Here is a 27,619-nt window from a genome sequence, read left to right as displayed (position 1 = left end):
TGCTGCTTGGCCTGCTGTGTTCATCCAGCTCTGCACCTTGTTATCTCTTATAAAAGTAGGGAGGTTATGCTGCACTTTACAGGGCAATGGTGATACCGCAACTGGAATGCTGTGTACAGTACAGGTCACCAGATTTACAGAAGGAAGTTAGGGCATTGGAAACAGTTCAGAGACAGTTTACTAGACTAATACCTGGAATGAGCAGGTTGCCTTATAAGGAAGGATTAGACAGGCTAGGCCTGTATCCTCGAGTTCAGAAGAACCAGAGGTGATTCAATTGAAACATAAGATCCTGAGGGGACTTTATCTTGTGGACATGGAAATGATGTTTCCTCTTGTGGAAGAATCTAGAGCTGGGAGCTCATTGTTTAAAAACAAAGGGGTGCCTATTCCAAACTTGGAGAGAATTTTTTTTTCTCTTAGGTCTAAGTGTCTTTACAATTCCCTTCCTCAAAATTCAGTGGATGCAAAATCTTTAAATAGTTTTAAGGCAGAGTTAGATATTATTCTTGATTATCAAGGGGATGAAAGATTATCAGGGATATGGAGGAATGTAGAGTTGAGATTAAAATTAGATCAGCTACTATCTTCAAAGGCAGAGCAGGCTCGAAGGGCCGAGTGGCCCACTTTTGTTCCTTCTTTGTATTTTTTTCGTCTGGTCTCCTCCCACATTGCTAGATCTGAAAGACCCTGTTCTCTGCCTAGTTTCTAAAATGTGTTGTTCTAAGTGACTTTGTTTCTCGTTCTATAGTGGGCGCTGTGTTGGCACTGATGTGCTACACCATTCAGTTTCTGAAACTCTACTCGTACAAAGATGTAAACAAGTGGTGTCGAGAACTGCGCCGAGCAAAAGTGAAGACTTTAGTGAGATCTTTGTCAGGTGAGCATCTAAGATTTGGGATTATAATACCTTTCACAACTCCAAACATATAATGACCAAAAGAGGGGAAAAAAGTGCTGGAACAGCTCGGCCAAGGCTATAACTGTGGTGAGAGAAGCAGAGCTAGTTACAAAGATGTGAACTAAGAGCAGGAGTCGGCCATCCAGCCCCCTCCCCCTTGTGTGTTATGCCATTCAGTAGATCATGGTTGATCTGATTGTGGCCTCAACTCTACATATTTGTCTACCCCTGATGATCACTGACTCCTTTTGTTAGTCAAGAACCTATCTACTTCTGCCTTAAAATATCCAATGAGCCCACGTCCGCCACTGTTTGGGAGAGAGAATTCCCAAGACTCCGTTTTGAGAAGGAAAGAACTTCCTTCTCATCAGTTCCAAATTTTATACCTAATATTTTTAAGCTATTGCCTAGTTTTAGTCTCTCCCACAAGGGAAACTATTTCTCAGCACCTCCCACCCCCCAACCCCTCCCCTTAATTCCCTTCAGGTTCTTGGGTATTTCAATAAGACTGCCTCTTATTCTTTTGAACTTCAATGGATACAAAGAACAGTACAACACAGGAACAGGCCGTTCGGCCCACCAAACCTGCACCGACCCATGATGCCTTTCTGAAAAAAAGCATTTTGCCTCTATGCGGTCCATATCCCCCATTCCCTTCCTATTCATGTATTTGTCAAGGTACCTCTTAAACAAAAGGACAAAAGAGAAGTACAGCACAGAATCAGGCCCTTTGGCCCTCCAAGCCTGTGCCGATCATCATGCCCTGACTAAACTGAAAAACAAACCTTCTGCCCTTATTCGGTCCACATCGCTCTATTCCCTCCCTTTTCATGTAACCGTCCAGATGCTTCTTAAATGTCGCTAATGTGCCTACTTCCACCACCCTCTCTGGCAGTCCATTCCAGGCTTCTACCACTCTGCATGAAAAACTTTCCTCACACATCTGCCTTAAACTTTCCCCCTTTCACCTTGAACCTGTGCCCCCTTGGAATAGAAATTCAACTCTGGGGGGAAAAGCCTCTGACTATCCACCCTATCTACATCTCTCATAATGTTGTAGACCTCTATCAGGTCTCCTCTCAGCCGCCGTCTTTTCAGTGAAAACAATCCTAGCCTTTTTAACCTTTCCTCATAGCCAATGCCCTCGAGACTGGGCAACATCCCTGGTGAACCTTCCGTGCACTGTCTCCAAAGCTTCCACAACGAAAACTGCACACAATACTCCAAATGCTTGACCAGGGTTTTATATAGCTGCAGTATGTTTTGCCAACTCTTCTACTCCATGCCCTGGCCGATGAAGGCAAGCTTGCCTTCAGCCGCCTTTAATCACCTTGGCTATCTGTTTTGCCACTTTTAGGGAACTATGGACCGGCATGCCCAGATCTGTCTGTATGTTAATATTCTGAAGGATTTAACAGTATAATTCACACTTAAATTTGATCCTCCAAAATGCATCATCTCGCATTTGTCTGGTGGATTAAACTCTATCTGGCATTTCTGTGGCCAATTTGCCAATCTATCTATATCCTGTTGTATACTTTCACATTCGTTGGCACTATCAAGAAATCTATCAATCTTCGTGTCATCGGCAAACTTACTAATCAGACCACCCAGATTTTCCTGCAGATCATTTATATATACTACAAACACCAGAGGATCCAAAACTGATCGCTGTAGAATACCACTGGTTACCAGTCTCCATTCTGAAAAACACCCTTCCACTGCTGCCCTCTGTCTACTGTGACCAAGCCAGTTTTCTATCCATCTAGCCAGCCCAACCCGAATCCCATGTGATTTTAGTTTTTGTACCAAGCTGCTATGTGGGATTTTATCAAATGCCCTTCTAAAGTCCATATAAACTACATCCACACCCCTTCCCTCATCAATTATCTTTGTCACATCTTCAAAAAATTCGATCAGGTTGGTGAGACGTGACCTTATCCGTGCAAAACAATGCTGCCTGTCATTAACTAGTCCATATTTTTTCCAAATGTGCATATGTCCTGTCCCTCAGTATCTTCTTCAAGAGCTTCCCCACCAGAGATGTCAGACTCACCAGCCTATAATTTCCTGGATTATCCCTGCTTCCTTCCTTAAACAAGGAAACAACATTGGCTAATCTCCAGTCCTCTGAATCCTTGCCTGTGGTCAAAGAGGATGTGAAGATATCTGCTAATGTCCCAGCTATTTCTTCCCTTGCCTCTCGCAGAAACCTTGGATCGATCCCATCTGGCCCTGGGGACTTGTCTATCTTAATGCACTTTAGGACACCAAAACTTCCTCCTTTAATATGTTGACATTCTCTAAAGTATTCACACACTCATCCCTGACCTCAATGTCAGTCATGTCCTTCTCCTCGGTAAATACAGATACAACGTAATTATTAAGGATCTCCCCCACTTCCTGTGGTTCCAGTGCACATTAATTTTATTTCAGACTTCCAGCATCTGCAGTATTTTGCTTCTGTTGCTGTACTGCAGGTGTGGTCTGTACAGCTCTGGCAAAATGTCAACTTTTATATTCAATTCCTCTTGCAATAAACAGCAACATTCCATTAGCCACCTTAATCACTTAATCTACCTGCAGACTAACTGAGTGATTTTTTTTTTTTTTCCCAGTGCATCGTGTGTCTGTGTCTGTAAAGATAAGGTGTGGCAGTGCTGGTGTTGGACTGGGGTGGACAAGGTCAGAAGTCACACGACACCAGGTTACAGTCCAGCAGGTTTATTTGAAATCACAAACCCCTTTTGGAGCACTGCTTCCCTCTCGCAGAAACCTTGGATCGATCCCATCTGGCCCTGGGGACTTGTCTATCTTAATGCACTTTAGGACACCAAAACTTCCTCCTTTAATATGTTGACATTCTCTAAAGTATTCACGCACTCATCCCTGACCTCAATGTCAGTCATGTCCTTCTCCTCGGTAAATACAGATACAACATAATCTGACAAAAGCTTGAGTTTTCAAATAAACCTGCTGGACTATAACCTGGTGTTGTGTGACTTCTGACCTTGTGAAGATATGAAACAAGCAAACCTAACATAGCCTGTATCTTTCTGGTTGGATCGGTATTGATTGATTGTTTTCACTCAGCTGCTGCATGTGCTGTGTGTCTTTCCATATCAATAATCTGAAATCATTAACTTGAAGACTTCGCACAGAACGTGGTCAGAGTGCAAACTGTTTTTGAAGTCAGTCCAATAAATTAAGGTCAGAATAAATCAGATGGTTATTTGAAGAGTGAGAATAGTGAAAGGGTATAAAGAGAAAATGAGCAAGGCTGGTAATTCCAGACAAATTACAAACTTGACTGACTGAAAGACCTGTTTCTATGCAGTAACATTTAACTGCTAATACTGAAAAACACAACTGAAAAGAGACCATGTTACTGTTTCAGGGAAAGACACTTTATTCTTATTGCTGTAATTTTGTCGGTATTCTCTGGGCTTAAGTTGGGCTTGACAACATGTCCCAGTGGTGTTGATATGTGTAACGATGTACCCAGCAGCTTAAGTTGTTTTTAGAGATGGTGTAGGGCAGTGCTACTAAGTGACATTTTGATTGGGTTACCTGTAAATATTTAAACTGTGGTTAATGTGAACTATTGATATTGTGATCATGTGCACAATAAAATGATAGGATGGTACTTAGTAACAGTCTCATTGAAGGAATTATAGGGTTGGAGAAATTGGAAAGGCATGCAGATGCAAGGGCTTGTCAGATACTTTAGACACTTTTAAGCGACTCTTGGATGGGCACATGGACGATAGTAAAATGTAGGGTATGCAGGGTTGTTTGTTCTTAGTAGGATAATAGGTCGGCACAACATCATGGGCCGGAAGGTCTGTTCTGTCCCCTGTCCCCTGTCCCCTGTCCCCTGTCCCCTTCTAGCTTTTGGGGCCTTCCAATTAGGGAGGAGAGTCCACTACATGTCCATGGAAAAAGCCCAGTCCAAGACCAGTAGGTCTGACATTGGTTCCCCACCTGCAGTACTTTGTTGGAAATTAGTATGTAACATTGGGACCTGTATTAAAAATAATCATTTGGAAAATTAGGGCTGAATAATTATTGGTAAAAGTGATTAGTTAGAGCACAATTTGAATACTGTGTGCAGTTGTGGTCACTTCATTATAGAAAGGATGTAATTGCACTAGAGGGGCTACAGAGGAAACTTATGAGGAGATTCCGAGGACTGGAAAAATGCAGCTATGAGGAAAGATTGGATAGGCTGGGATTGTCCACCTTGGAACAGAGGAGGCCCAAGGGAGATTTGATTGAGGTGCACAGTCTAAAGATGTGCAGGTGAGATGGATTGGCTATGCTAAATTGCTCATAGTGTCTAGGGTGGAAAATGCAGGGATAGGATAAGGGGTGGGTCTGGGTGGAATGCTCTTCAGAGGGCTGGTGTGGACTCGATGAGCCAAATGGCCTCCTTCCACGCAGCAGGGATTCTATGATTAAAATTGACAACAGCCTAAATAGCATAGATGAGGCGCCAAATTACCTTAGAAAGCTTCAGGGGGTGGTGGGGGGGGCACAAGTTTATAGTAATTAGTAAAAAGATTAGAGGGGAAATGAGAGGATAGAGGCAGAAATCCTCAACTTAAGAGGTGTCTGGATAAGCACCTCGAGCCAAATCCTGCAGAGCCAGTGGATTAAATGCTGGAAAGTGGTTTAGACAGATGCTGTAAACTTTCCATGGTTCTTTTACGGTGCTTTTTTCCCTCTCTTCAGTGTTCACACTGAAGGCTGACAGTATTGGGCATCGAAGCACTGAACTGGTTAGATCGTGTACTGTTAGCATCAAAGGCTTCCTTGGTGGCTACAACAGAGACAATACCCACCCAACAATAACATGACAATCGATTGAACTAGACTTTATACAGTTCAGCATTTTTCACATCCTTGAACCATCAAATAAAATGCACTTTCAACGTGCTGTCACTTGTTTAAAACAACAAATCCAGCAGCCAAATTGTGCACAAGAAACACAGTACGATAAATGGTCAGATGTTTTGATTTTCTTGGGGCAGGTTTTGTTCAGTTCATGAATAGAATTCTTCTGGTACAATGTATGTCCACCTGAAACCATGAAGCACTTTTTTAAAACAATTCAGGATTCCCTGTACTATACTCAAGAATCAGTGTGAGCTGGGGAGAGTTTGACGTTCTAATTTAAAGATGTAGAAAATAGGAGAGAGTAGACCATTCATGTTTTTGAAATTGATGTTCTTATCCTGTGTAGAAATCAGTTGATCACTGTCTCGAACATACTTGACAAATGAGCCTCCATGGCCCTCCCCTTATTCTGAAACTCTGCCTTCTGGCCTGTTCTCCCAAGTCCAGGGAGTTTTATAACAATGTGCTCACTCCCCATGACGAAGACCTCCTGTGACACAGCGTGATATTTGCAATTTCCTGGTCCCAGTTGTCCACTAGGTCCATATTCACAAGGTGTTAAGATTGACAATGCCAAAGTAATTTCTTACAAATTCACATTCCTCACATCCAACAAAAAAGGAAGACTTGCATCATATTAGTTCATTTAAATTCAGGTTCAATTATGCAAGAACTTCATCCTCACTCTGTGCCAAATCAGAAACATTTTAAAGAAAGCCTACTTATTTTTGCTGAAGAACGTTGTAAGCAGTGTCATTGCTGCTTTCCTTAAACCATGTCCTCAAAAAAAACGAGTCTAATGCCTCTAATTTCATCACGTCGGAGGGTGCCACCTACAGAAGCTAAGGATTTATAGTATGTGAACTGCAGTGAGATTCTTCAGAGTGTGTTCATCAGTTTAATGTAAACAGTTTGCACTAACTATAACAATATTTAGATTTGAGCTGTAGCAGTGCTGGAATAACTTTGATTTGTTTTGTAGCTCCGGGTTTGAAAGAGAATGGTGAAGCAGTGCAATCGGTAGTCGTGTATCCAGGGAACCTGACGTACAAAGGTGAGAAGAGTTTTATGACTTTAGTCTTTTGGAATACTGTGTTCAATTCTGGTCTCCTTGCTATAGGAAAGATGTTATCAAACTTGAAAGGATTCAGAAAAGATTTACAAGGATGTTGTCAAGGTTGGAGGGTTTGAGCTACAGGGAGGTACTGAATAGACTGGGGGCTATTTTCTCTGGAGCATCATAGACTGAGGGGTGACCTTATAGAGGTTTATAAAATCATGAGAGGCAGGGATAGGGTGTATAGTCAAGGCCTTTTCCCCAGGGTAGGGGAGTCCAAAACTAGACAGCATAGGTTTAAGGTGAGGGAGAAAGATTTAAGAGACCCAAGGGGCAACTTTTCTATCCAGAGAATAGTGTGTGTATGGAATGAGCTGCCTGACGAAGTGGTGGAGGCTGGTACAATTACAACATTTAAAAGACATCTGGACGTGTAAATGAGTAGGAAGGGTTTACAGGGATATGGGACTAGATTCATTTAGGATATCTGGTCGGCATTGATGAGTTGGACCGAAGAGTCTGTTTCTGTGCTGTACAACTCTGATTCTAAAGTCCTGGTTGTTGACGTTTTGACAATCTGAGATTGACTTTGTCATAGGGTGTAATTTAACAGGTGAGCAAGGGAAGGAGAGAAAAGGCTGAACAAATACCTGGACTAAAGCAGGGGCACTTTCTGTGGCATGTCTGTAGATGAGAACTTCTGCTGCCACTGTGGTTCAGTCAATAATTTGTCTTCAGTATGTTGTACTTTGGTAGCATTGCAGATGTTTTGTGTAGAGTTGGGAATCAGTGTGCGTTCTCTAGTAAACGTCTTGCCCCAGCCTGCTGTTTGTCTTGGGGGCAAATGCTGATTATGGGAGAAAGCAAAAGATGCGAAATTTGCAAAATGTGTAAAAAGCAGGCGAGTGAAACTAATTGGATAGGTTTTCAGAGAGCCAGCACACAATAGGCTGAATATCCTCCTGTACTGTACAATTCCATAAGTCACCATGGTTAAATGTCCTGGTATAATTCAAGTGTTTTCATCCGAATAAATTGCACAGTTTAACTCCTTGTCACCATGACTTGCTATAATTTAATTTTGACATTTCACAATGTCTTTGATTATCAATTGCTCGCAGAACATTTCATAGTGAATCATAAAGCTTCTGTTGTATTCTCATATTGTCACTGGATTGCCTTGATCATTTCTTTAAACATTTGTCCTTGCTGCTCCTTTCTTTGAATCCCCACTGAAGCAAAGAAAAATTTCTCTCCAATCCAAAGCTTATCTGTTTTCTATCAAAGACAAGTTTGACTTGAACATTTGTTAGCTTGAGTGTGCATTCAGGATAACTATTGGCACTGCTAAATTCCTCATCACTGTGTAACTTCTTACTAGCAAGTGTTTTGTTGTAGTTGGGTTTGAGTTTGCTGTGATGCTCCAAATAAAGAATGGGAACTGTCTTGACCAGCTGATGGCCAATTGCCTTCAGGAGAGCGAGGCCGGGGGGTAAGTTTAACTGAGTTCAAGAAAGCCACTTTCAGCTCCATGAAATATGGATTTACAAAAAAGTGTGGCTCAAGAGTAAGCCTTATTAGTGTGAGGCTTCAACTTAACAATTCAGTAACTACTACTTTGTTTTGTCCTATATGATGGTTGATGTTCAGAAGCAATGCAGAATATGTGGAGGCTCAGTGGTTAGCACTGCTGCCTCACAGTGCCAGGGACCCAGGTTTGATTCCACACTCCGGTGACTGTCTGTGTGGAGTTTGCACATTCTCCCTGTTTCTGCCGGGTGCTCCGGTTTCCTCCCACAGTCCAAAGATGTGCAAGTTAGGTGGATTGGCCATGCTAAATTACCCATAGTGTTCAGGGATGTGAGAGTTAGCCAGGGGAGATGCAGGGATAGAGGAGGGGAATGGGTCTGGGTGGGATGCTTTTTGGAGGATCAGTGTGGAGTTGTTGGGCTGAATGACCTGTTTCCATACTGTTGGGATTCTATTCTATGGATTCTATAAATATTGGAGCAGGAATAATGCATTAAGGCCCTGCAGCTGTCCTGCATTGAAATAAGATTTGAGTTAATCTTTACTTGACTCGATTTATGTTCACATTTGACTTGGTTTTATTAGACAAACGTATCAATGCTCACAATCAACTGCAATTATCAGTAGTTAGAGAGACAGGGAGTTGAAATTCTCTTGGGCAGAGGAATGATGGAACACCGTCACCTTGAGATGGTTGAAGCCGAGGCTTTTGCATCTTTTAAGGGAGAAAAAGTATATATTTTAAATAAAATGAAATTATAGTGCAGTGGAATTTGGTTCTGATTATTCCAGCAGAGAGTTGGTGTTTTAATTCTGAGAGCCAGGGGATGAGGGATCAAACTAGACCCAAATCTCTGCACACTTCACAGCGACACACACCACAAGCATGGGCACCAAACAGAACTAGCACAGTTTTCATTTAACTTTTTAATTAACTTGTTCAGACCTATTATGACATCTCCAAGACAGGTAGGACTTGAACCCAGATCTTCTGGCTCAAAGGTAGGGCCTGGGTTCAAGCTCACCGGGCTCCAGAGGGGCATTATAACAAATCTGAACAGATTGATTAGAAATGTTCTATCAACAATTAATAGCTGGAGGGGCTTTGTGATGCATTGGAAGGTGATAGCCTAGTGGTATTTTTGCTGGACTGTTTAATCTAGAGACTCTAATAACGTTCTGGACCTGGGTTTCAATCCTGCCACAGCAGATGATGGAATTTGAATTCAATAAATAAGACGGTGAATCCATTGTCAATTGTCGGAAAAACGCATCTGGTTCACTAATGCCTTTTAGGGAAGGAAACTGCCATCCTTACCTAGTCTGGCCTACATGTGACTCCAGACCCACAGCAATATGGTTGACTCTGAAATGCCCTCTGGGCAATTAGGGATGGGCAATAAACGCTGCCTAGCCAGCGATGCCCTCATCCCGTGAATGAATAAAAGAATAAAGTCTGGATTCAACTCCCACCTACTTCAGAGATGTACCATAACCCCTCTGAACAGGTTGCTTAGGAAATATTTACAATTAACAGCCAGCACTGGCATGGTGGAGTACATGGTTCCCTCCAGTGCTATGCTACAAATATGGCTCTAAACGTCTACCAAAGCTGATTGCTCTTAATGAAATGCTAAAGCCCACTAAGCCAAAAAGTCAATCCATTTGCTATAGATTAGCATTTGGATACGGTTGTGTGATGGTTATGTTACTGGACTACTCATCCAAAATAGCGCAAGTTCAGATGCAGTCTTGAGTTTTTTGAATTTGAATTCAGCTTTGAATCCAAGTAAAAGTGATGACCAAATTAATGGATCATTGTAAAATCTCTCCTTCCTTTTCTTGTTGATGTGTGACACCCACCCGATATTAGGTAGCTGACTCTTAACCTCTGAAGTAAGCAAGCTGTATTACCAAACTGCATGTTTCCTCATAGTTGGGAGTGGTCAGTAAATGTCAGCCTTAGCAGGAATTCCTGCATCCCAAGAATAAAGACTTTTTAAAAGTTATCCTCACGAATCTCTGGAAACATAATCTATCTGCCAGCCCTCATTTCTGTTTCGAGCATTAATAACCTTTTGTATTAAATTACATATTAAGAAGTAATGCTAAATCAATCAGCTATTCCCCTTCATTTGAATCCTTTGTCAGAGTGAAGAAATTTAAATTGCCGGAATAAATTTGTGCTTCTGTTAGCATGAACTTCAGTGAGATCACCTCCTAGTTTTCTCAACAGGGAAAAACAAATCTAGTTTGGTAACATTCCCTCAGACTAGGGTTTGGGTTGCCTAACGTTTTTCTTATGACATATCTTTCCTAGCAGGCAGAAATGACTTGTGAATTCCGGGATTGGAATGGAGCAAGAAATATGTTGGACATGTTACAATGTCAGCTTTGTGTGGGATGCAGTAAGTAAGCTTACTGTGCCCCCTGGTGGTTATAATCTGCAAGTCTTTGTAATTTATGAAGAGACTGGAAAAAGTCTTTTGTTGAGGCGACTGATGAGATAAAGGATGAAGTTAGAACAGTCTTTTGTTGAGGTGTTTTGAGGATTTTTTTAAGAATATAATTTAACAGGGAAAGGTGAGATTAACCCTATGAGATAATTTACATTATACTTAGTTATCCCTGTGTTCTTTTTTTGAAAGCAAGAAGGAAAACATTATGCTTTTATAATACTTTTATATAGTACCCTCAAGAGGTCCCTGGTTTTACTACAGGATGTTGAGGAAAAACTCCTTCAACTGAGGGATGAATTGATAATAGGGGAGGTGGGTGAATTGGGGCAAACTGATTTACACAATGAGTTAGTATAATCTGGAATGCACAAGTTGAATGAGGGATAGAAACAACAGGTTCAGTAATAATTTAGAGACAGAAATTGGAAATACACCTCCAAAAGAGAACAAAATTGTAAGCAGTGGAAAAGATCAGTGGTGCATATTGAATTACTGCTTCAAAGAGCTGGAACAGGTACAACGCACCAAATTGCCTCCACTGTTATAAGATTGTGATATTGTTGAAAGACGAAATTTGCAAGAAAATCAATGTGTGGGAGCACGGCAGGGGAGGGCAGGGCAGCCAGCATTTGTACTGAGAGGTGAATGCTGATTAATTGCCAGCTTGTTTCTGATTGGTGAAATTGTTTGCTGTACTGGAAGCTACATAGTAATATGAGAATCCTGTTCTTTGCCAACATAACAAGTCCACTCCGCACGTGTTTCACTCAAGAAAATAGGTGACACCCATTTGCTGATTCATTTCTCAGGGCAATGCCTTGACTAATCAGAATCAACGACCTCATTTAAAATTTAAACATGCTGGCGGTTAACTGTTGATCATCATTAACTGGTATGTTCTCCGTAGTAAAAGCTTTGCCAATCAGATCCTACTTGCCAACCAATCAGGGCTGTCCTCATGGGAGCAATGCTGGTTTCTCACCTTACTTTAGTATTCTTGTGAATCATACCAATGAGTGCAAAATGAACAACTTCCAACAATATGTCTTTGTGCAGCAATGTTCTATACCGCACAACAGTTATTCTAGGATTTATTGCCCGTTTTTTAATTATCTTTGAAGTTTTTGCTGAGTCTTTAACTATATATTAAGCGTGCTGCTCCGAGGAGTCTGGTGGTACAGATTGTGTGCGCCATTTCAGAGGTAAGTTGCATGTCGCCTATGAGGTGAGGCTGGGAACCATGTAGGTCCAAACTCAGGCATACGGCATGTTTCCTTCCCTGCCATTCTGATTCTTTGTTTCTTTTACTTTAACTGCCTCCCCTTATTTGATGTTTTTGTTTTTTTTGTTTCCATTTGTTTTCTAGACATGTATTATTTCCTATTTGCTCCCACTCTGTGCTATGAGCTAAATTTTCCCCGGTCGCCCCGGATTCGAAAGCGGTTCTTACTGAGGAGAATGTTTGAAATGGTGAGCAATTTTAGACTCCGTTCCATCCCAGAACCTCTTAAAATAGATCCTTGTGGGCTCCAGAATATATCCTGTGTGGAGGTTGCAGGGGAGAGAAGGAGAATGTAGATATGCCCAGCATCTCAACCTGAAAAAAATGGAAACTGCTAAGATGGAGCTACATAAATAAGGAGACTGATTGCCATTTGTAAATATGAGTGAATCTAATTTAAATGTTCCCATTTCTTTTAAAAGTAGGAGCTCTTGCTTCGGTAAGAATACAAGTCACCCTCAGTGTTGGGGCGTTCTGAATGTGATAATCTACATGTTGACTGTGAGAGGGTTGGGGTGGAGGAAACCACAAACAGCTGTCATTTACTTTCCATGTGTCTACATCTCCAGCCAATTGAAAACCCTGGCTATTTTCACAATTCTGTATCTATTTTTGAGCTAATGATGTGGCAGATTACATGACCTTATTTTTACAGGTTTAATGCCAAATTGAGGATGGAATCATTCATCTCAAACAGAGGCTTCTGCATTGCCACAGTGGAACATTTCCCCCATTATTTAGTGTTTTGCAGCAGTTGAAGACATTTCTTTTGGTACAACTGTGCTATCATCTCAGAAACTAGATAATCAGACTGCAGACCAGCAAACCCGCAAACCCCCACACCCCAAAACAATAGTATAAATGTTGCTCTCTCCAAACTTCAATTCATCTCTGATGAAGACTCATCTAGGCTAAATGTTAGCTTGCTGTCTCTCTCTGCAGATGTTGTCTGACCCACATCTCCAGCATTTGTTGTTTTCAGTACAGATTCCAGCATCTGCAGTAATTTGTTCCTACAGTTGCTAAGGATCAAATGGTCAGTAATTAAGTATATGAGAGTTGCCAGTTACCAGAACTTAACGGGTTAAATTGATGCATAAAATTGATGCAGACTTACAAATGCACATCTATTTTTTTTTATAGCATGTCTCTCAACCATCAGAAAGTTCAAAACCAATGAAGTACATTTAGAGTGTAGTCATTGATGTAGTTCCTACACTACAACAAACAGATTGTGCCCAGCAAGCGCTCTCAAACAACAACTTGGTAATGAGCAACTAATCGGTTTTTATGGCGCTGACCGAGAGATATTCGTAGAATCAATCATAGAATCCCTACAGTGTAGAAACAGGCCCTTCGGCCCAACAAGTCCACACTGCCACCCCAAAGAGCATCCCACCCAGATCCATCTCCCGACCCCTTTTCCCTGTAATTCACTCTGGGCAATTTAGCATGGCCAATCCACCTAACCTGCACATCTTTGGACTGCGGGAGGAAACCGGAGGAAACCCACGCAGACATGGGGAGAATGTGCAAACTCCGCACAGACAGTCGCCCGAGGCAGGAATTGAACCTGGTTCCCTGGTGTTGTGTGGCAGCAGTGCTAACCACTGAGCCACCGTGCACCCCCAGGTCTTGGGGAAACTCCCCTGCTCTTCCAAATTGTGTCATGAGATCTTCTGCAGTCATCCAACTATTGGTTTAAAGTCTCCTACAAAAGATGTCACTTCTAACAGTGTTGGCACTGAACCACGGAATTGGTGTTGAACCCGAAGCCTCATGACTCTGGCGAAAGTGCTGCCCACTGGGTCGTTGCTGGCACTTTCTCCTGCATTTAGAGCTTTCAAGGATTATCGTAAATCAACAAACTGGAAAGAGTAAATGCAGAGAAACAACTTGATCTGTGAAGGAGTTCCAGTATAAAGAGTGCAGTCTTACAATTACAATTAGAATTAGAATGGGAGTGAAGTCAGGAAGCATCTCTCCACACACAGTCATAGGATTCTGAAATTTCAAAATGCTCAATGTTGGCGGCCAGTTGAAATTTTAGTCTGGAATCAGTTAAATTTACTACTGGGTAAGGATGTCAAGGGGTTTGAAGCCATAATGTAATAGACAGTGGGACAGGCGTGAGGGACTGAATGACCTCCTCCTGTACTGATATCTCGCATGGAGCATCTTTATTACTCAATGCTTTCCCATTTCTTGTAAATACCTGATACAATATTTGTTTCCTTTTGCAGCTTTTTCTCATCCAGTTACAAGTGGGGTTAGTTCAGCAGGTGAGTCAGTTCTGAATTTGGAGTAACCCACTTTTTTTAAGGAGTTTAAAAACAGGAATAAAAACAGAAGTTGCTGGAAAAGCTCAGCAGACCTGGCAGCATCTCTGAAGAATAATCAGAGTTAACGTTTCGTTAACTGTCATTATTCTTCAGAGATGCTGCCAGACCTGCTGAGCTTTTCCAGCAACTTCTGTTTTCGTTCCTGATTTACAGTATTCAGTCCCTTCGGTTCTTTAAGTGGTGACCTGGTCATTAGTTGTGTTCTGAGCTGGTTTAGGGGTGGGAGCTGAACTGCCCCTCGTCACCATGATAGCCAAATGATGTCGAAAATATTTTGCTGCTTAATCAATTTGTTCTTCGTAGTTTTGACAGTTTATTGTAGAGAGCTTATTTGGTTTGGTAAATATTTGTTTGTCACCATGAGGGAAACTAGAATTTTTCGAATCCAGCATCAAGCATTCCGAGACACAGCAAAGCCGTCCGCAGAATAAAGCTTCCTCTATACTTAACCAACAATGAATCAGATTCTCAGAAAATCACTGGTTATTGAATTATGTGGATTAATATAGAATCTTCAGCACAGAATGGACCATTCAGCCCAACTGGTCTGCACTGCTGTTTGTAGCTATCACAAGTCCCCCCTGACACCAGCCACCCTCCTGTTTTTAATCCCCTCAATTAAATATTAATGCTATCTGCTTCAGCTGCTCTGATTTAGTTTTTAGTCACATCCTTTGGATTGGACAATGCCTAGAAGTTGATCTTAACTATACTGTAGCACCAATCCTCAACAAATGACTTTGGCAAACTATATCAATTTGTGGTCTGAATAATTTCTGAGGATTTGAGCTTAGCTCCTGATTTTATATTTACCGTGAGCACTGCAGAAAAGCAAATGAGCATTTTTTTACATCATCTCTCACAACCTCAGTGGGTCCCAAAGTGTTTCACCAACAATCAATTACTGAAGGTGCAGGTTATGAACCAGCTACATATCCTGTTCACAGCTGCTCGATCAAAATAAATGGGCACAATTTGGTTCTGCCACTTTTGTCGTTGTCAGGAGAGGAATTGTGGAAGCTAGCTGTGTAAAAATGCACTGCTGCCTCCACAAGTAGTTGTGAGACAAGATCACACACGGATAGCAAGAATGACAACTAATGTCTTCTCACAGCCAGAACCCGCTTCCTATCCCCACCCACTTGCGTTAACTGCTTCTTTGCCTTTCTTCCCCCCAAACGTCTGTAATGCTTGAAGCGGTCTGAGAAGCATTAGGTCAACCTCGATCATGTTGTAATCCTGATTGTATTGTTAACGCAGATCTGCGTAGGACATCAGGAATGTAATTCGCTCATGTGCGATGTCCTGAACCAGGTGCTGTGTTTTACGTTGAATGTTTTATGTTAAGAAACTCTAAGTTGAGAGGCTCAAAGCTTTCCTTTCTACTTCACTAGTGGCTGGTGCCAGCAATACAGAATTCTATGAAACCGTTCAAAGTAAGTAACTGACTTTGTTGTAACTTACACATTGGACTCCTGTTCTGCTGTTTTTATCTACAATGATTGTTGGTTGTGCATGCAGAATGTACTGAACAAATATCTGTTCTGAGGAGCTATTGGCAAAATTGGTTGATTTGACTCACCCTTGGTAGCCATAGGTTCAGCTGCTCTGGGCTGTAAGTTCTGGAATTCCTTCCTCAAAGCTTTCTAGTTCTCATGCTGTTTCAGATGCTCCTTAGAACCTACCGTTTTGACCAAGGTCTATCCACCCTATATCTTCTGATGTAACTCATAAAGTCATACAGTAATGCAACATGGAAACAGGCCCTTCGGCCCAAACTGGTTCATGCTGACCACTCAGCTAGTTCCAATTGCCCACATTTGGTCCATATCCCTCTAAGCACTTCCTATCCATGTACCTATTCAAATGGTTTTTAAATGTTGCTGTTGTACCTGCCTCAACCACTTTCTCTGGCAGCCCATTCCACATACGCACCCCTCTCTGCGTGAAGAAGTTGCCCCTCAGATCCTTCTTAAATCTTTCCAATCATACCTTAAACCTATGCCCTCTAATTTATAATTCCCCATCCCTATGAATTTATCTTATCTCTACCCCTCATGATTTTATACATCTCAATAAGGTCACCCCTCATTCTCGTACATCCCAAGGAATAAAGTCCTATCCTGGCCAACCTCTCCCTATAACTCAGGCCTACTAGTTCTGGCAACATCCTTGTAAATCTTCTTGGCACACTTTCCAGTTTAACTATGTCTTTCCTATAACAGGATGACCAAAACTGTACACAATACTCCAACTGTGGCCTCACCGATGACTTGTACAACTGTAACATAACTTCTCACCTCCTATACTCAATGCCTCTACTGATGAAGGCCAGCATTTTAAGCATCTTCTTCACCACCCTGTCTACCTGTGACACTGCTTTCAACAAACTATGTACTTGTACTCCTAAGTCCCTCCTGTTCCACAACACTCCTCAGGACCTTACCATTTACTACATAACTCCTCCCTTGGTTTGAATTTCCAAAGTGCAACACCTCATACTTAGATAGTAGGAACTGCCGATGCTGGAGAATCTGAGATAACAAGGTGTAGAGCTGGATGAACACAGCAGGCGAAGCAGCAGGGGAGCAGGGAAGCTGACGTTTCGGGTCTAGACCCTTCAGAAAAAAAAGCCTCATGCTTATCTGTATTGAATTGCATTTGCCAATCCTCAGCCCACTTCCCCATCTGATGAAGATCCTTCTATAATTTTTGATAACTTTCTTCGCTATCAACGATACCTCCTAATTTTGTATCGTCCATAAACTTACTAATCATGCCTTGTACATTCACATCCAGATCATTTATGTAAATAACAAATAACAATGGTCCCAGCACCGACCCCGTGGCACACCACTAGTCACAGGCCTCCAGTCCGAGAAACAACCTTCAACCATCGCCCTCTGCTTCCTTCCATTGAGCAATTTTGAATCCAATTAACTGGCTCTCCGTGGATCCCATGCAACCTAACCTAGATGACTACCCTGCCATGTGGGACCTTGTCAAAGGCCTTATTAAAGTCCATATAGACAACATCCACTGCCCTACCCTCATCCATCCTCTTGGTTACCTCTTCAAAAAACTGTAGATTTGTCTGACATGACTTGCCGCACACTATCCCTAATCAGACCTTGACTATCCAAATGTTGGATGATCCTATCCCTCAGCATCCTCTCCAATAACTTGCCTACCATGATGTCAGGCTCACTGGCCTGTAGTTCCCTGGCTTGTCTTTGCTACCTTTCTTAAACAATAGAACAACATTAGCCACCCTGCAGTCTTCTGGAACTTCACCAGTGGCTAAAGATGAAGCAAAAATCTCTGCAAGGGCCTCTGCAGTTTCTTCCCTAGCCTCCCACAACATCCAAGGGCGGACTTGATCAGGCCCAGGGGATTTATCCACCTGAATGAGCTTTAAGGCTGCAAACACCTCCTCTCTGTTAATGTGTATGCAGTCCAAAACATCCCCACTTGTTTCCCTTATTTCCTTAGTATCCATGATTCTTTCCTTAGTAAACACTAAAGAGAAATATTCATTAAAAATCTCCCCCATCTCCTGTGGCTCCACATGTAGACGGCCATGCTGATTTTCAAGGGGACCTAGTCTCTCCCTAGCCACCCTCTCACTCTTAATTGGTTTATTGTCACGTGTACTAAAATACAGTGGAAAGCATTGTTTATGAGCAGTACAGGCAGATCATAGTAAGTACAGATCAAAAACAACTTCGACAAAGGCCTACAGGTTACATGGCTCAGAAATAATCTGTTCAGTGACACCCAGTATGTCCTGCACACACAAAGCAGGACAAATCCAACCCGACCAATTACCGCCCCATCAGTCTCCTCTCAATCATCAGTAAAGTGATGGAAGGTGTCAGTAACAGTGCTATCAAGCAGCACCTGCTCAGCAATAACCTGCTCAGTGACGCCCAGTTTGGGTTCTGCCAGGGCCACTCAGCTCCTGACCTCATTACAGCCTTGGTTCAAACATGGACAAAAGAGCTGAATTCCAGAGGTGAGGTGAGAGTGACAGCCCTTGATATCGATGAGTGTGGCATCAAGGAGTCCTAGCAAAACTGGAATCAGTGGGTATCGGGGACAAACTCTCCAGTGGTTGGTGTCATTACCTGACGCATAGGAAGATGGTTGTGGTTGATGGAGGTCAATCATCTCAGCTCCAGGACATCTCTGCAGGAGTTCCTCGGTAGTGTTCTAGGCCCAACCATCTTGAGCTGCTTCATCAATGACCTTCCCTCCATCATAAGGTCAGAAGTGGGGATGATCGCTGATGATTGCACAATATTCAACATCATTCGTGACTCCTCAGATACTGAAGCAGTCCATGGTCAAATGCAACAAGATCTGGACAATATCCTGGCTTGGGCTGACAAGTGGCAAGTGACATTCACGCCACAGAAATGCCAGGCTATGACCATCACCAATAAGAGACAATCTAACCACTGCCCCTTGACATTCAATGGTGTTACCATCACTGAATCCCCCACTATCAACATCCTGGGTATTATCGTTGATCAGAGACTCAACTGGACTCACCACATAAACACAGTGGCAACAAGAGTAGGCCAGAAGCTAGGAATACTGCGGCGGGTAGCTCACCTTCTGACTCTTCAAAGCCTGTCCCACCATCTACAAGGCACAAGTCAGGAGTGTGATGGGATACTCCCCACTTGCCTGGATGGGTGCAGCCCCAGCAACACTCAAGAAGCTTGACACCATCCAGGACAAAGCAGCTCACTGGATTGGCACCACATCCACAAGCATCCACTCCCTCCATCACCGCTGCTCAGTAGCAGCAGTGTGTACTATTTACAAGATGCACTGCAGAAATTCACCAAAGATCCTCAGACAGCACCTTCCAAACCCACGACCACTTCCATCTAGAAGGACAAGGGCAGCAGATACATGGGAACACCACCCACTCCAAGTTCCCCTCCAAGCTACTCCCCGTCCTGACTTGGAAATACATTGCCGTTCCTTCACCGTTGATGCGTCAAAATCCTGGAATTCCCTCCCTCATGGCATTGTGGAACAACCTACAGCAGATGGATTGCAGCGGTTCAAGAAGAAAGCTCACCACCACCTTCTGAAGGGCAACTAGGGACGGGCAATAAATGCTGGCCAGCCAGCGATGCCTACATCCCACAAATGAATAGAAATTGCACAGGGTGTGAACTGAGCAAGATCAACACTAGCATGATCGGCACTATTTGAGGCTAGAGAGTCCATTCATCAGTCTGATAATGGCTGGGAAGAACCTGTTCCTGAACCTGCTTGTGCGTGTGTTCAGGCTTCTGTATCTTCTGCCTGACAGAAGAGATTGTAGGAGAGCATTACTGGGATGTGATGGGTCTTTGTTGGCAGCCCTTCTGCGGCAGTGAGCCATCTAAATAGAGTCCATCGATTTTGAAGTTTGGCTTCTCTGATGGTCTGGGCTGTACACCACCTTCTGTAGTTTCTTACAGTCCTGGGCTGAGCAGTTGCCATACCAGGCTGTTAAGTAACCGGACCTTGTTTCCTTTTGAGGAGGTCCAGTGTTGCAACCTCCTGAGCAGGGCCCCCTACATGTTAATTTAGGAAACTTTCTTGGACACATTTGACAACATACCTATAGAACTTGTTCGGATTATCTTTAACCTTATCTGCCAGATCCATCTTGTACCCTCTCTTTGCTCTTCTGCTTTTCCTCTTAAGTATGCTCCCACACTTTTTATAGTCATCTAGGGATTCACTTGAGCCCAATAGCTTAAACCCAGTGTGTGCTGCCATCTGTTTCCTGACCAGACCCTCAATATCCCTCATTAGCCAGGGGTCCCTAAACCTGCAGCTTTTCCCTTCACACTGACAGGGACATACTGTCCCTGGACTCTTGGTTTCACACTTTTAAAAGCCTCCCACTTGCCAGTCATTCTTTTTCCTTCAAACGGACTCACCCAATTGACCTCTGCTCGATCCTGCCTAATGGTGCCACAGTTGGTCCTGCTCCAGTTCAGCATCTTAACCCATGGACCGGATCCTATCTTTTTCCATAACAATGCTAAAACTAAGCATGTTATGGTTACTGGACCCAAAGTGCTCTCCAGATAACACTTGAGTCACTTGCCTGACCTCATTTCCTAAGAAGAGGTCCAGTGTTGCAACTTCCCGAGTAGGGCCCTCTACATATTGATTTAGGCAACTTTCTTGGACACATTTGACAAACTCCACCCTGTCTGGGCCTCTTGCACTCTGGGTTGCCGAGTCAATACAGAGGACATTAAAATCTCCATCCAATTCTACTGGTATTCCTACGTGTATCTATCTGCACATCTAGTCTAGTACCCGATGGCTATTCGGGGGGTCTATAATGTAGTCCCAACAGAGTGATCATTCCCTTGTTTCTCAGTTCTAACCATATGGCCTCATTTGATGACCCCTTAAGAATATCCTCTCTAAGCACTGTTGTTATGCCTATCAAAAGGGAACTCCTGCTCCTCGCTTGCTTGTGCTTCTATATCCTGGAACATTGAGCTGCCAGTCCTGCCCTTCTCTCAGCCACGTTTCTGTTATGTCTATAATATTCCAATCCCCAGAGCCAATCCATGCTCTGAGCTCATCTGCCATACCAGTCAGGCCTTGTGCATTGAAATAAATGCACTTTAAATCAGAGTCTTTCCCTTCCTTTACTGTGCCCCTGGCTATCCTGAACAGTAAACTTGCTCTCAATGGCTAATGTATTTTCCCTTGACTTTTTGATGGCCCCTATCTTATTCAGAGTCCTCCACATCCCTGTCAAACTAATTTAAACCCTCCTAGGTAACATTAGCAAATCTCCCCGTGAGGATATTGGACCCCTCTGGTTCAAGTGCAACCCATCTCTTTTGTACAGGTCACTTCCACCCCTGAAGTGTTCCCAATGATCCAAGAACTGAAAACCCTGCCTCCTACACCAGCTTCTCAGCCACTCATTCATCTTCCTATTTCTGTCCCCTCACTGGTGCACGGCACTGAGTAATCCAGAGATCACTACCGTTGAGGTCCCACTTTTTAACTTCTTACCCCTCTATACTCATTTCACAGGACCCCATCCCTTTGTCTACCTGTGTCGTTTGTACCAATGTGCACAATGACCTCTGGCTGTTCACCCTCCCCCCTTCAGAATGTTCTGCAACCACTCAGACGTCCTTGACCCTGGCACCTGAGCGACAATACACCATCCTGGTGTCTCTTCTGTGGGCACAGAATCTCCTGTCTGTCCCCCTCACAACTGAGTCTCCTGTCATTATCACTCTGTCAGATTGTACCCTTTCCCTCGGAGCCTCAGAGCTGGTCACAGTGCCATTGCCCTGACTGCGGCTGCTGCTAACCCCTAAAAGGTCATTTCCCACCTTCCCCAGCATTTCTTAGCCATCTCCTTGGTCCTTGAACTAAGTGCCTTGCTGTCCCATTTCAAAGGACAGAGGCTGGGGATCTGGAGTCATGTGTGATCCAGACAAGGAAAGGATGACCAGTTTTCTTCTCCTAAACCTCATTAACATCATTACTAAGACTAATTTTCAATTCCAGATTTATTCATTGAATTTAAATCTCACCAACTTCCATGGTGGGATGTGAACCCATGTCCCAACATCATTGGCTTGGGCCTCAGATTATTAGTCCACTTACGTTATCACTAAGTCGATGACTTCCCTCAGCATCGAATCTCCTAGATAGAATAAAGCTGTTGCCAGAGTGCAATAATGTCAAATGCTCACAGGGCAGAAAGGAGTTAGATACAAAATAAAGCTCTTCCCTACCATGGACAGGGACAGCACCAGGTTAGATACAGAGTAAAGCTGTCCCTATCAAGCATTCCCAGGGCAGGTACAGCACGGGGTTAGATAGAATAAAAGTTCCTTCCACGTTACGTAGAGTCCTACAGCACGGAGATAAGCCCTTTGGCCCAACCTGGTCCATGCCGACCAAAATGTCCGTCCACGCTAATTCCCTGCACGTGCTTCATATCCTTCTAAACCTTTCCTATCCATGAATTCATCCAAATGCCTTTTTAAATGTTGTTAATGTACCCGCTTCAACCACTTCCACTGGCAGCCCGTTCCTTATGGATACCTCCCAATGTGTTTTAAAAAAGATTGCCCGTCATGTTCCAGTGTATTCTTTCCCCCTTATCTTTAACTGATGACCTCTCGTCCTCAATTTCCCAATCCTAGGAAAAAGACTGAGCGCGTTCACCCTCTCCATGCCTCTCATGATCTTATACACTTCTATGAGATCTCCCCTCAGTCTCCTACGCTCTAAAGAAAAAATTCATAGCTTGTCCAACCTCTCCCTATAACTGAGTCCCTTGAGTCCTGGCAAAATCGTTGTAAATTTCTTCTGCACTCTTTCCAGTTTAATAACATCCTTCCTATAGCAAGGTGACCAAAACGGAACACGATACTCCAAGTGCGGCCTCACCAACATCCTGTACAACTGCAACATAATTTCCCAACTCCTATACTCGGTGCCCTGACTGAAGGCCAGTGTACCAAAAGCAGCCTTCACTACGCTGTCTACCTGTGACTCCACTTTCAGAGAACTGTGCACCTGAACTCTAAGGTCCCTCTGTTCCACCACACTCCTTAAGACCCTACCATTCACCATGAAACTCCTACCTGGATTTGACTTTCCAAAATGCAACACCTCACATTTATCTATATTAAACTCCATTTGCCATTTCTCAGCCCAATTCCCCAGTTGATCAAGATCCTGCTGCAATTTCTGATAACCTACCTCACTGTCTACGATGCCACCTATTTTAGTGTCATCTGCAAACTTACTAATGATGCCATGTACATTCTCATCCAAATCATTGATATCAATAACAAACAGCAATGGGCCCAGCACCAGCCCCTGAGGTACATCACTAGTCTTAGGCCTCCAGTCTGACAAGCATCCTTCCACTATTACTCTCTGCTTCCTACCATCAAGCTAATTGTGTATCCGGTTTGCCAGCTCTCTCTCGATTCCATGCAATCTAACCTCCCAGAGCAGCCTACTATGTGGAACCTTATCAAAGGCCTTCCTGAAATCCATATAGACTACATCTACCGCCCTGCCCTCATCAAGCTTCATGGTCACTTCGCTGAAGAACTCTAACAAATTTGTGCAGCATGATCTCACCATGCACGAAGCCATGCTGACTACTCCTAATCAAACCCTGTTGTTCTATATCTTGTGCCTCAGAGGCTAGAGAAGATTCTACCTCGAATCTTTTTATTTGTTTTCTTGATGGCCCGAAATGAGTGAGGATACAGAATGTATATTGAGAGGATTTCTTCATCTTTTGTCTGAAGCTTCTCAATGAGTTTATCATGAAATTGGATTTAATTAAAAGTTATGACCTTTTCCCAATCTTTGCTCAGTCTCTCTTGAATTTTTATCATGGCTTCTGAATGTAGACCTCTGTTTAGCAAGTCCTGTATTCTTTCCCTCTTACAATGATCACCTTTGAAAACATCCGGTCATATTTTCTGATTGATGTCAAAATGTAATATTTCCAGTTTGTGTGTATGATGTTTTCTGGTGATTATTCATTTCAGGATATGGACTGTTCCAGGATGATAGAGCGCTTACTGAAGCTTGCGGTAAGTAATTTTCATCATTTGGAAAATATGGCTAGCTCTGTTCACCTATCTTCAACATTCCCAATATTCGGAATTATTTAACAGATATGCAGCTGGACAACATCATTTTGCTGATAGGACAATCCCTCCATACTGGGGATCATCTCAGTGAACCTTCTCTGAACGTGCTCCAATGAAATGAGATCTTTCCTTAAATAAGGGGACCAAAACTGCCCTCAGTAGTTCAAATGTGGTCTCCCCAGCACCTTGTACAGAAATAAGGCATCCCTCCCCTTGTATTCAAACCACTTTAAAATAAAAATCAATATTTCTTTAGTCTTCCTGACTACTTGCCTCACCTGTGTGTTAGCTTTCTGTGTTGCTAAATGGGAAGTAATTTATTTTGCACGTAACAAGGATAGAATTGCATAATCTCTAAATGGTAAAACGTTTAAAAATGGTAGTCCAGTGAGACTTGGGAATTTAGATATTTGATCACTTAAATGTCACGCACAGGTACAGACAAAATTAAAGGCAGCTAGTGGAATATTGGCAGTTATATAACTGTGAATGGGGTAAAGGAAGGCCAGGCTTAGTATGTGTTTGGTGCAGCTGAGAAAAATCAGAGCTTGGAGAAATTCGGCAGCAGCTCGATGAAGCTAGTTGTTTGATAAAAGCTAGATTTGTGCCAGCAATTAAATGCTGGGGAACAGTCTCAGATGTCCTGGGAAACCCAGACTCTAAGAGATTGACTGCACATGCCTTGGTCGTTCATTGAGGCAGTCTGGATTGGAGATGCCTTTAGTGATCTAAGCCTAGCTCTTCAGAAGTCACGAAATGAAACCCCTGAAAAGGAGATGAGTTTTAATGAGATTTGGTGACCCGCAGTATGATGTCATCTAGGTGAGATCTGCCTTGACAGCATTGGCTACTTAACATACAATCTGCAAAATATTTGACCACAGTTTGCCTGTTAACTCATATTTACTACGTGTTAGTCCTGACGGTTAAAGTCTAATTTATATGTGTGTGCCATTTAAGTGAATGGGCAAAACTGTGGGAGATGAAGTGCAATGTAAGCAAATGTGAGGTTAACCATTTTGGACCGAAAAAGGGGAGATCAGGGTATTTTCCAGATGGTATGAAGTTAAATCTAGTGATGTTCACAGAGACTTGAGAGTTCAGGTGCACTGGTCTTTAAAATGTCACCAAAGGTGCAGAAAATAATCAGAAAAGCTGACCTAGAGGACTGGAGTACAAGAATGCAGCAGTTATGCAAAACCCTGGCTCGGCCCCATTTGGAGCACTGTGCAGATTTGGATACCACACCCTAGGAGGGATATGTTGGCCTTGGAGGGAATACAACACAGGTTTACAGGAATGTTACCTGCACTTCAAAGGTTAAGTTATGAGAGATTATACAAATTAGGCCGGTTTTTTCTTGCATTTAGAAGGTTAAAGGGTGATTTGATCTGATCAAGTTTTCAAGATATTAGCAGGAAAAGACAGGGTATGTAAACAATTTCCCCTGGTTGGGGATTCTAGAACTAGGGGACCTAGTCTGAGAATTAGGGCCAGACCATTCAGGAGAGATGTTAGGAAGCATTTCTACACAAAAATGGTGCAAGATATTTGGAACTCCCTTCTGTAAACTGCAGTTGAATGCTGGATCAGTTGTTAGTTTTAAATCTGAGAATTTATTTATTAAGCAGAGTATTAAGGGATATGAGCCAAAAGTAGGCATTTGGCTTTAGGCCACAAACCAACCATAATCTCATTGAATAATGGAACAAGCTTGAGGTGCTGAATGGCTGATTCTTGTTCCTAAGCTCCTATGTTCCTAGAATCGTTAACCATTGTTCAGTATACCTAGTTAGTCAATTGTTGCTTATTTGTATTGTTCAAGTTTGTGGTAATAAATTTCTTTGCATTTCAATTCAAACCGAGATCCTTTTCTTACCCTTGATTCTTCTATGCATTCCAATCTTTAAAAGATTATGGTCTATCAAGCCAGATCATGACAATCTGATAACTAGGATTGTAACAACTGACCCTGAATTAAAGTTGATGATAACTGGTTGCTTTTCATGTCTTCACCCAGGTGTGTCTCTATAGCCTTGAAGAGAATAAAAATGTAGCAAAAGCCTTTGGACCATATTCTCTATTCTTTGTCTTCTTTCAGGTTCCCAACCACCTGATCTGGCTCATCTTTTTCTACTGGTTTTTCCACTCATCTATGAATGTTTTAGCTGAACTGATGAAATTTGGAGATCGGGAGTTCTACAGGGACTGGTGGTAAGAACGAGCCTCTGGAGTAATGTGGTATTTCTCTCTGTGTCCATCCTGGAGGATCTTCCCAACCACATTTCAGTTGAGAATATTTAGTTCCAAGTTTCTGAGAAGCTGACTGCCCCCAAGCAGGTACATAAAAATCAAGCTTTCTGTTCCTTCATTCAGCGGATGTGGGCTTTGCTGGCTAGGCTAGCATTTATTGCTCATCCTTAAGTTTCCTAGAAAGATCTCCTTAAATTGTTAAACTTTGATGCTCTTCACAGTCAATTTCCTCCAGTGTCATGGTCTGTTGAAGCTAAAAATAACCAGAGATTCCAAATTCTAGTCATTTATTGGTGTTTCTCTCTACCCCACCAGCAATTTTGTTGATCCATTTTTCTTCCATCACAAAGATATCTGACTTTTTTTTTGTATTCACCACGAATGGTCATTGTTGGGACTTCCTGAGTGTTAAATCTGGAAACAACAAAAACAGAAAAGCAGCCACGTGGAATGTTAAAATTTCATCCATCTTGGCGGTGGATTCTGTACATGTGGTTATTCTGGTTAATTGACCTGGTTCTGCTGATAAAAGTTGGTGCTTTGCAAAACCTCCAGATCCCCATCAGTGCCAGTAGGGGACTTTCCAGTAGTAGCCATCATTTTGGTACAAAACAGGATCTGTAGCTGTACCCCTTATACACCTCCTCATTCTGGACAGATGCTGAAGTTGATTTTTAGTGTTGTGTTACTGCTTCCCATCATTGTTATGAGGTTCGTAATGCAACTTGCAAACTTGGATTATAAAGTGAATTTTAAAAATGGATTTTTGTTTTCAATTCTGTGAAGGCCTGGCTTGTTTTTAGCAAGGTCAGAAGTCATTTTGAACAACGAGTTTGTAAAATCATTTCAATGAAGGCATCACTTTAGACAACTGAGCAGCAAGCAACTTAAGACCTTGGGTAAGATGTTTGCTGACTTGAATGCAGAGAGAAAAAGAGAAGGAGGCCCTTTTGAAGTAGGCTGTTTCAGAGAAAATGTCCCTAACAGCAGATGTGCTGTTATGAACAGACAAAGTGCTCACGGTTGATGAAAAAAGCCATAAACAGAAAGCTATTGAAGTGTCACAGGAAGACCTCCTTTAAAGGCTGTTGAAGAAATGAAGCTACAAATCCAAGGAGCCCTAGATGGCACGGATATTGTGAATTTTGGATAAGAAAAAAGAAGAAGCATATGGGGAGGCACTGGCCTAGTGGTATTATCGCTAGATTATTAA

General features: G+C 42.6%; 1 protein-coding gene across 1 annotated transcript in view; it reads left to right on the top strand.

Annotated features, from left to right (window-relative positions):
- Positions 1–619: 619 nt before the first annotated feature.
- LOC109935410 (diacylglycerol O-acyltransferase 1) overlaps positions 620–27,619 on the top strand; it is a 40,029-nt gene continuing 13,029 nt past the window's right edge. Inside the window, exons 1-7 of the mRNA XM_048610595.1 lie at positions 620–880; positions 6,783–6,854; positions 12,213–12,316; positions 14,372–14,410; positions 15,865–15,906; positions 24,049–24,093; positions 26,255–26,367. Of these exons, the coding sequence (XP_048466552.1) occupies positions 772–880; positions 6,783–6,854; positions 12,213–12,316; positions 14,372–14,410; positions 15,865–15,906; positions 24,049–24,093; positions 26,255–26,367 (524 nt within the window). The 5' untranslated portion in view covers positions 620–771. The remainder of the gene's footprint in view (positions 881–6,782; positions 6,855–12,212; positions 12,317–14,371; positions 14,411–15,864; positions 15,907–24,048; positions 24,094–26,254; positions 26,368–27,619) is intronic.

The sequence above is a fragment of the Rhincodon typus genome, chromosome 2, assembly GCF_021869965.1.
Source record: "Rhincodon typus isolate 14 chromosome 2, sRhiTyp1.1, whole genome shotgun sequence".
In the NCBI taxonomy this organism is placed as follows: domain Eukaryota; kingdom Metazoa; phylum Chordata; class Chondrichthyes; order Orectolobiformes; family Rhincodontidae; genus Rhincodon; species Rhincodon typus.
Note: the sequence above shows the minus strand (reverse complement) of the source record. Positions and strands in the feature narration are given on the sequence as shown.